General features: G+C 34.8%; 1 protein-coding gene across 2 annotated transcripts; it reads left to right on the forward strand.

The window, feature by feature from the left end:
• The first annotated feature begins 8,349 nt into the window (after nucleotides 1-8,349).
• LOC108361335 (uncharacterized) lies at nucleotides 8,350-9,655 on the forward strand. Of its 2 annotated transcripts, XM_017613931.1 has the most exons (5): nucleotides 8,350-8,613; nucleotides 8,672-8,810; nucleotides 8,844-8,879; nucleotides 9,085-9,273; nucleotides 9,351-9,655. In XM_017613931.1, exons 1-5 carry the CDS (start codon nucleotides 8,510-8,512, stop codon nucleotides 9,612-9,614), a joined length of 732 nt encoding a protein of 243 aa, XP_017469420.1. In that variant the 5' UTR covers nucleotides 8,350-8,509; the 3' UTR covers nucleotides 9,615-9,655. The 2 variants fall into 2 exon arrangements, with proteins under 2 accessions (XP_017469420.1, XP_017469419.1); XM_017613930.1 differs by having other exon boundaries at nucleotides 8,672-8,879.
• Nucleotides 9,656-10,491: the final 836 nt, after the last annotated feature.

Here is a 10,491-nt window from a genome sequence, read left to right on the forward strand (position 1 = left end):
GCGACTTTAATTATTTGAACGAATTTATCGCCAAAGCCATGTTACGAAGAAGTACAAAATACAAGAACGAAGTGCAAGAGCTAAAAAAGAAGTACTGTACTTCCGAAAGAAGTACGGTTGGTCACATTAACCATGAATCATATGACTTTTGACAATTTGATGAAGAGCAGAGTCTAAGTTAGGATCTGGTATCTCAGCGCTGATAACTTTATCGATCTCAATATTTCCGGATTTTTTCGTCCAACCATAGCAAAATGTGGCAGGCCACGCTTTTGCCATTCAACTCAATACATGTGACAGCGGACTGACCCGAATACTTTTTCGTGCGCAAGAATACTCATTAGGAACTTTAATTTTAAGTTAAACACCCGAGAGACTAAGTCATGTCTATCGAACGGCTGTTGCCCTTCAAGAAGCTCGCAAGTGATCTCAGGCCACTTAGGATTGGTGGTGATTGTAATAAATAAATCTGGACGGCCATACTTTCGCACATAGCAAAAGGCGTCTCGCGTGCGTGAGTGCATGTATCGCGGACTTCCTGTAAACGTTGAAGGGATGATTATTTTTCGGCCTAAGTTTTGCGGATCTATATCCTGCCGAATAGCGTCTCTTAAGTCGATATATTTTTCTACTCGTAGCTATTTTTGATGGCATCGAATGAACATTAAACGCTCCGTTTCAATTTTATCATACTGATCGACCAAAAATTGATTGAAGAGCGCACGATAACAATGCAAATGGGGACTTTCATTGGCACGAAGTGGAATAAAATAACTATAAAGCCAATACCTTTTTATTTGGAGTTGGGAGGCCTGTAGCAGGATTAACGGTATTCACTGCTAAATTATAGCCATCCTCTCCCCGACAATACATGAGTGGGTATTGCAGGCAATCGTAAGAACGATGTGTCTCACTTATTCTTTGAAGACGATCATAATGCATGCGCAAAACAATGTATCTTTGTCACATTCTTGGTTGACCAGCAATATGGCGACTTAATTGATTGCAGCTGCATTGTACCGTCCTGGATGAGCTGCAATCGGTCTTTTCTCAGCGGAAATTACAAACTTATAGTTATTGTTCACATCGTTAGTCATATACTCCAGAGCCGTTTTAAAGCTCTGACATAAGGATTTACGTCGTGCAAAATTCTCTGTAGCCCATTGGTTATGGCAGGGTCCAAATTGGGTATATGTTGCCTTCTAACGTTTGCTTGTTCAGCGTAGTCCGTGATGAAATACACTTGCAAAAATTTACGCACATTAGTAGGTAACAGAGGTCCGATAAGATCATAAACTTGTCCCTGTATTTTAAACGTTGGCATAAAGGATCCCTCCAAAATTCGTTTCGCTCCAAACGAAGTCATTTGAGAAATACCTTCGATTTTGGATGACCTCCTCTTAACAGTGCATCAAGCAGATCTGGCGGTTTCTGAAATGGAGGCAAACGCACTTTTCCTTGAGTACAACACATGCTATTTGGTTCTGCCTTCCATTTTCGAGCATTGCAATGCAAGCAAACTTTTGTCATCCCACCAATATAACCGTGATCAGGGTACTTTAAGTTAATGTTATAATTGAAACCGCTTTTAAACTTTTGTGACCATGATAGCCCCGGGGACTGAGGGATTCTAATTCTCGACATTCTTCTTGCATCTTTTGACTTATAATGAAGGTTACTTTTCCTTCTCAAAGGCATCTTTTTAACTCTTATTAATTTAATGAAAGTCCCTAAAAAGCAAGGCGAGAAATTCGTAAATAACTGAAATTAATTGTTTTACATAAGTAAGTGTTTTTAAAGAATTAAATATTGGTATTGGTCTACCAAGAAAACGAATAAGCAAGGGCGGAGTGCCTCTGTCACTTTTCGAAGTCTTGTGTTTTTGTCTCCAAATCACTGACTAAAGTAGTGCCCCTTGGGTCCCAAGACTTTTTTTCAACTAAAAATTATTCAATGTTGAGGCATTGTTATTGTTTCAAAATACACATTAACACAATATGGGGCACACTCGAAAGGAATGTAATTACGTCGAATGTGCCCCGAACAATTTTTTCTTATTATTGTTTTTTACATTTTGAATACTCACACACTCTTTTTCAAAATAATATTATTGTGTTGAACTTTTTATATTTTTATCACTCTTATGCACCAGAATAGCAAAACTTGTTTGACACAAAATTGTATACATACCAAAACATATGTTACTCAATCAGCTGGTAAGACAGAGATGCCAGATTATCTCATATCATAAGGGTGGGTTTTCAATACACTAAAATGAGGTTCGAAATGTTTCGTATGAAAAGTCTTCACATGCACATGCTTGGAATTTTTGTTTAATATCTCAACTCCAATGCAACTTAGCGTGTCTATTTTTTCAAAACAATTTTTCTTCATATACGTAACATATGTTTCGAATAAAAAAAAGTCATCATTAAAGTAATAAACGTTTCGAATTTGCATTAAAAAAATCAGTTCATAAATATGGTTTTTATCGGGTCAGTTTTTCGCAAATGCCTTTTTCACCATTTAGGTAGCTTATACTTTAAATTTGAACGAAATCGGTCATAAATACGACTTTTATAAATAACTCGACTCCCGCGCTACCTAGCGGGTCTATTTTTGGTAAACGTATTTTCCATCATGCTGGTAGCTCACATTTTGAATTTAAAAGAATTCGGTTCATAAATACATAAATCGGTTCATATATTTTTATAAATAACACGACCCCAGCGCCACCTAGCGGGTCTATTTTTCGCATACGTATTTTTCATCATGGAGGTAGCACACGTTTTGAATTTGAACGAAATCGGTTCATAAATACGTCTTTTATAAATAACTCGACCCCAGCACCACCTAGCGAGTTTTCTGGTAGCCTATAATAGGACCATATATGCAAGGTATAACCTCTGAAAATTTGAAAATTTGCAGTAGTTTTTGACTTAACTCTGAACAACGAAAACGGCTCTTGCTTTATATCAGTGCCCGCCAAAAAGAGAAAAGTCTTAAAATGAGAATGTATTAGTTATGAAACAAAAAATGAGAATGTGTTGGTGGTAATGCACGGAAAAAAAATTCTGTGTTGTATTACTTTTTATAAGAACTTTGTCCCCTTTCAGACACGTCAAGTCTTGAAAGCAATTTTTTTCGCATTCTCTTTTGTGTTTTCTATTTGCTTCCACACGCGTCAACTTTAATTGAATTCAAGTCCTTGGTTCTTAAATGGGAAGCAACGAAAACATCAAAAGAGACAAGAAAACTTGAAACGAATTGACGGTACGGAGGTATCTGTACTCTTCCCCTCTCTTCCCACCTCCTTCGCCCACGAATGAGCAGACTTGAGAGCAAGACTTGACGTGTCTGAAAGGGGACTTTGGTATGTTTTTTGCCGTTTTTTCATTGTGCGCTATTTTTTAGATCTAAACAACATAGAAACATATAATGAAAGTTAACGGCCCTAAGAAAGGAAAAAGTTGGTAAAATTTTGTATGTATTGTACAAAATTATTATTATTTTTTTATAATTTAAGTGTGGATTTCTGAGCAAAGAAGATAACGTGCTTCGAGCACTCTGAATATTAAAAGAAAATTTCGTTGATTTCAAGTAGAAATAAAATAAAAATATATATATCTAATATATATTTATTTTAAAATTAGGTAAAACTTGACCTTTAAGAACAATTTAAAATAACGATTAAACCAAAAGATAAATAAAAAAACATATTGTATGTTTTAATTGAGGACTAGTCTGGTATTAAAAAAAAATACATAATTCACAAAGTTCTTTTAATATGAAGAAAAAGCACGACTTGGTACCATATACATACCTATTTCTAGGGGTGTATGTACGAAAAATTGTGTTATAAAATTTTTTAATGAATATTCATTCATTCTGCTCAGGTACCTACTTTATTCAACAATAATGCGTCATGAACCTGCTACGCCTATTGTTTGCATGCAACTAAATAAAATTTGTTGCTCTTCTACTCTTTCTGTTGACGTTCGGATTGTGTACGTGTAAGAAGCCGATTGTTTACATGTGAAAGGCCGAATATAGTTCGTTTCCCAGGAAAGTGTTTGGCGGGCACTGCTTTATATATATAGATTACGCATTCGAATTCCCATACAAATATAATTCTCCCTTCTGTGCCAATGAATTATAAGATTACTAAACCGAAGGTATATAGCCCCACCTAACAATATTAGTGACATAGAAGAAAACAGGTGCTGATGGAGCTTAAAATCGTCACAAGCAAAATAAAAAAGTGTATGAAATAAGTGATGTGGTCGAATTTCGACCACTGGGCGATACCAGTTCAGTTAAAAAGAAAAAAGTGCGTTTGGAAAATTCGACTTTTGGCCGCCTAAATCGGCCAAATACGCTTCTGTGCGCTGGAGAAAAGGGCATTCTCAATATCAATGAAAAAAAATAAAAGAGTGACCTCACACAGATAATCCGCAAAGACTCCGTGCGGACTCTTATTCGCCTATGATTTTGATAAAAGGACTCCTTAATTCATCCGAAGATAACCAAGATGGAGTATTTTGGGAGTACTCCGATAATAATCTGGAAAGGAGGTTTTTCAAAATGCTCTTATTTTGTTTATAATTAGTGCCAAGGGTCCTAATTCACATAGAAGAAATAAAGAAACAAATTAAATTAATTGTTGCTGTATAATTATTACTGAACAATGGAAAAGTTATTTTCGTCTCCTGAGACGAAAATCGTTAGATTACAACTTTTTTATCTTTTAATAATTTTCTGGGACTTTTATTCTTATTGTCTCGCGGGATGATTATTCTACGATGGAAATTATTTTCGTCTTCTCATAATAATTATATGGGACTTTTATTGAACTGAGGCTTCTTAATTAAGTTCGGAGGTTTAACGCGTTAAATATTTAACGCCACGATCGTTCGATTTTTGAGGATTGTCAAACGGAAGAGCTTTGCTTTTACGTGGTTTAAGTTTTTTGCAAAGGGTTGCCACATGTTGGAAAATCAAATTAAAATAATGGACCTCTGAGATATTAACGTTTAATTTTGTGAAATCGGCTGTGCTTGTGCATGTTGGAAAATCAAATTAAAATAATCGAACTCTGAGATATTAACGTTTAATTTTGTGAAACCGGCTGTGCTTGTAATAATTCCATTAAGAGAAAAAGTGGGACGTAAATCATTTCCGTCTTAAAATAAACGCCCCACGAGACGAAAAATATAAAAATTTCATATAATTATTACGAGAAGACGTCCCAATAAACGCCAAAAAAAAATTTTTCTACAACCTTGGAGAAATTCATAGTTCTCAAGTTGATATCCAATATCATTCTCCAACTCATCTCTAAAAAGGGATAGAAAATCGAATTTTTGATTATCAAGTGAAAAACTAAAGCTATATAAAGGGAAAAATACCAACAAAAAGGAAATAATCTTCAAAGTATTCTCAAATAGTCTTGAAAGAAAATAAAACGCGAAGTAAATCAAGTGGCAAATTTACTGTCGGACTGTATGTATACTGTGAAGTGAATTATTATAATAAGATATTGATTAACTACATACTACATAAGGAGTAATAAAATGAAAAATTAATATTTAAATTCATCTATGTATGTCATTTCAATCAAAAAGTATACGGTATTTTACTATTTAAATTTCAGTATTTCAGTGATATGATTGAGACCAATTCGAGAATTACATTGGAGTTCAAGCTGACAAATAGCAATTTCTCAAATTGAGAAACAGTCCTTTTTTCATACAAAGAAAAATGCCCTTTTTGTTGAGAACGCTATAATCCTCCACTTGAGGCACCGTTGAGAAAAAACGTCGGAGATTTGAGAAATACCTTAGTTCGCAACTTAACCTCAAGTTGAGCTCAAACCTAAATGTTTGTTGGGGTAAATCATTTCCGTCTTAAAAAAAAAATATTCCGAGAAAAAAAATTAAAAATCCCATATAATTATTATAAGAAGATGTAAATCATCTCGGATTTTACGTGACAGAGAAAATCCGAGGTGTTTTTTGAGGTTAGGTTTTATCAATTACACATGTCCACAACAAAAAATCGATGAAAGGTTCTTTAGACCAAACCTAGTCTATGATATGTTTGTGGGGTCGCTGAACACGAATCTGAAGTCTGTTTTGCTCCATCACGTCGAGATTTTTTCCTAAACTCAAAAAATACCTCGGATTTTCTCTGTCCCTTTCGTTTCGACAAAAATTACGTGCGAAAGGATGTTGTAAAATTTTATTTTGACAGACAAAAACAAAAACATAAAAACATGATCATGAGATAATTACAACGTACGCCAACAAAACAAAACAACTTATCACACAGAGAATTTTTCACAATGCATGCACCTTTTTTTCTTCTTTATTAAAAACAGTTTATCATTACAACGTACGCCTACGTACGTACGTTTCATGAAAGAAAAAAATTTAAGTACAAGATAACATTAAAATATCAGTCATATTTTTCGTTGGTGTGAACTTGTTTCAAAACTTCTGCCTTTTCCTTAATATAATTGTAAAACTCTGTCATAATTAAGTTGAAAAAATATTTAAATTCCATGCTGCCTGTAATGTGCTGCACTCAGCTGCAGCCAGACATGTAAATGTGCATTCAAATGTTAAGTTTGAATCAACACCACGCGTATGCGGCATGAAAGTATTATTTTTATATACGCACATTTCAAAACGATAATCAAATAAAAAATATTCATGTTTACTATGCGTTGTTTCCCTCAGTGAATTCACAAAATTTTTCTGAATATTACAACGCGTTTTTTCTCTTAGTGTAGTGATTTTGGAACTTTTATTCAAATTTATGCAATCAAATCGAAAACCGGGACATTTTAAGGTTGGGCCGAGACACTGGGACAAATAGTCTAAAATCGGGACATGTCCGGGAAAACCGGGATGTCTGGCAGCCCTACATATGTACATACATACTTCTTTGGTTCAAATAGGAGCGGTAAGAAATATTCCATTGTTGCATATTTTTAGGCCCAACGCGTATATTCAGTATATTCAGTATATACATATATATACATATGTCTGTACATCTTAAAAACCAAGCAGCAATTTTTAAAAATTATGATCAGTAGTGCGATTCGGTAACTCTTAAAAATAAAAAAATTGTTAGGTTACATAACAACTTTTGCCGTTTGCACTAACAATTGTGTGATTCCTTGATTATTCCTTTTTATTTAAAATGATGAAATGTGGCATCTCAGTCGAGATCATTAGCGCACACAAGGGGTGAGTTTTGGGGTTCAACCCCCCCCCCCCCCAAAAGCTAATAACCTAAAGCTAAGAATCAAGCTCTCAAGGAAGTTATAGGAAATATTTATTATAATTTCTGTTGCTTGAAAAAGCGCTTTGCTTTTGCTGTAAATCTTCATGAGGGAATAAATATACAAGCATTTTTTTTTTCTTGAGAGCTGCAAACTGATTTAAGAAAATTTCTTTTCCATTTCTCGTCCGTCGTTTTATATGAATTTTTCGTTTTTCTTGAGAGTTCAGTTAATTTTTTCGGTATTTGAAATATTAAAAAAATTTAGCAATCGTGAAAAGTCGCCATCTCTATCGAAAACCAGAAATCGAAAAAATGAACATAGAAGAGCAAAAATTCATGGAATCAATAAACTTATTTTTACTGACTCTTTTTTAAAATTTTTTATTAGGTACTTTTGAAAGTTGAGCGAATCTTGAGTTTATAGAACTTTTTATTAAACAAGTAGTTTTTAAGGAAAGAACACAACCGACTTCAATTCTCATATTCAAATTTAGGGGTACCGTTAATTTCTTCATGATCCAATCATCGGATCTCTAAAACAAATTACGGGACGAACCTTGAGGTACGTTCTTTCTAATAAAAAAAGAATTATTGAAAACGGTTCACGTGGTCCAAAGTTATGTATTCTGACGAGATGATAACCANAGGTACGTTCTTTCTAATAAAAAAAGAATTATTGAAAACGGTTCACGTGGTCCAAAGTTATGTATTCCGACGAGATGATAACCACCCTTTTTTTGAAGTCGGTTAAAAGCGTTTGAGTTCTGTTAATCTGTAAATAAAGTGCAGTTTATGAATTTTAAAACGTTTATTTATTTATTACATACTGTACATAAAGCTTGCATAAATATATTTTAAAGAGCGTATTATCTGAAGCAAATTTTCAGTATTTTCCGGTGATATATCTTCAGAAATATAAAACCCCCCTAAAATATATTCCTGGGTGCGCCCCTGTTCGAGATAGATGTCAAATATGCGAAAAGTACAAAGAGGAATAAGAAAAAAAACTTATTTCCTTCCCGCGGAATTTTTAGCGCCAGCAACGTATNGTAGTGCGATTCTGTAACTCTTAGCAATAAAAAAATTGTTAGGTTACATAACAACTTTTGCCGTTTGCACTAACAATTGTGTGATTCTCTAACTCTTGCTTAACAGCGAAAAACAGCTGATTATTCCTTTTTATTTAAAATGATGAAATGTGGCATCTCAGTCGAGATAAATGTCAAATATGCGAAAAGTACAAAGAGGAATAAGAAAAAAAACTTATTTCCTTCCCGCGGAAACGGAATTTTTAGCGCCAGCAACGTATTGCAATTTTAAAAGGTAGTATTTAGTTATTTTAGTTATTAATTGGAATTTACTAGAACTTCTTTCATTTCAGGATGTCTATCCAGCCGACGAAAAGGAGCCGTGCATCGGGGGAGCAGTTAAGCGCGATGCTTGACTTTCTGGGTGAAAACCCGAATGTGGCGAGCGGCAAGTTCCAGAAGCTCCATGGCAAGTTGGAGAACACCAAGAAGTGGGCAGAGATGGCAGATAAATTAAATTCTCTTGGGGGGGCTGCCAAATCTGTGGAGCAATGGCAAAATGTAAGTATAAGTGATGAAGTACGGGCATTTCCGGAAATGCATTACTGCAAAACATCGCACCTCTTATTCCAAAAATATGTTTGCTGAAATCAGACATCATTATATACTTAAGTATAAGGAGAGGTGCTTTGCAGTAAGGCATTTCCGAAAACGGCCTACACCAAAGAATAGTAAAGTATGAAAGTGTGTTTCTATTTTGCAAAAGGTCTGGCGCGACCTAAAAAGTCGAACATCGACGCGAGTTCGTGATCGTAAGAGGGAGCAAGCATTGACGGGGAATATACCGCTTCAACAGCCTCCCTTGAACGAATTGGAGAAGCGGGTAATAGCTCTAGTGGGAAGCAGCTATATGGAGGGGCAACCGGATGTCCAGGAGAATATTCCCATGGAAGAGGTAAGTTGAATTGTACCGTATTAAAAGCCCATGCCAATATGCTAATCATATTGCAATATTCATTATGCTATTTTTAGGAACTGCAATTAACATTGGGGGCGGCGGATGAAAATTTCCGCTTAGTCATGGAGGAAGACACCATGGTAATTCCTCCACTAACGGTGTCGGATGGCGAGTCGGAAATTCGGTGCGAAACTCCGAAAACGCCGAGGCAAACACCGCGCAGAACCGCTAAGCGGAAACGTGCGGAAGAATCGCCAACAAAGGCGAAATTTTTAAGAATTGCCGAGGCACAGGCCGAATCAGAAAAGGTAATTTTTTCAATATTGTATTTGTATTGAATTATTAATAAAACTTTTATTTTCTTAGAAGCTTGCTGAAAGTGCTGCAACCAACGCGGAGGCCAACCGCTCCAATGCTGAGGCAATATGCAGAATGGCTGCTGCCACAGACCGAATGGCTACCGTAACTGCAACAATGGCAGAGGCCTTCACGGTGTTGGCGGAGGGGGTGAAAGCTTGTGCGCATGCTTTCGCCCAGTTTACTAATTCACTGGGCCCTCCCCAATAGATGTAAATTGTTTGTGTATATACTTTTCTTTTGCTTTTTTAAGGTTCATTAATTTTTTGTTAAAGTTAAGCTCCTTAACTAACAAAACCAATATAAGTCCAAATTTGAGACTTTTTACAAAAATTATAAAAATTCCACAAACTGTTCTTCACAATTCCAAGCATTTTAATTTTGATTTCTAGAATAATCCAATTTTATAGCTTATTAAAATCGAGTATAATAAAGTGCAAATTATTCTATAAATTAAAATTATAATGCTTAAGATTGGGACGAAAAGTTTATGCAATTTCTATAATTTTTGTACAAAGTCTCTAATTTGGACCTATATTGGTTTTGTTAGTTAAGGAGCTTAACTTTAACAAAAAATTAATGAACCTTAAAAAAGCAAAGAAAAGTAGTCAAAACTGGTAAAAATTTTGATGTGCTATCTTTTGTCGCGGGCTGTATGTATATATTTTTATTAATAATAGGTTAGATTATTATTAACTTATTTGTTGGTGCCTTTTTACTTTTTTGTTTTTCAAATGAATTGTTCTTAGTTGAATCTTGTTTTCTGAATTTATTTCTAGTGATAAGTGTTCGTGCCTTGAGTATACGCTTTTTTTTAATATTCGCAATGTTTTTTATGCTATAAATTTTTGATCAGTT

This window comes from Rhagoletis zephyria, unplaced genomic scaffold, assembly GCF_001687245.7.
Source record: "Rhagoletis zephyria isolate East Lansing unplaced genomic scaffold, Rhagoletis_zephyria_1.1 Rzeph_scaffold_00736, whole genome shotgun sequence".
Lineage (NCBI taxonomy): Eukaryota > Metazoa > Arthropoda > Insecta > Diptera > Tephritidae > Rhagoletis > Rhagoletis zephyria.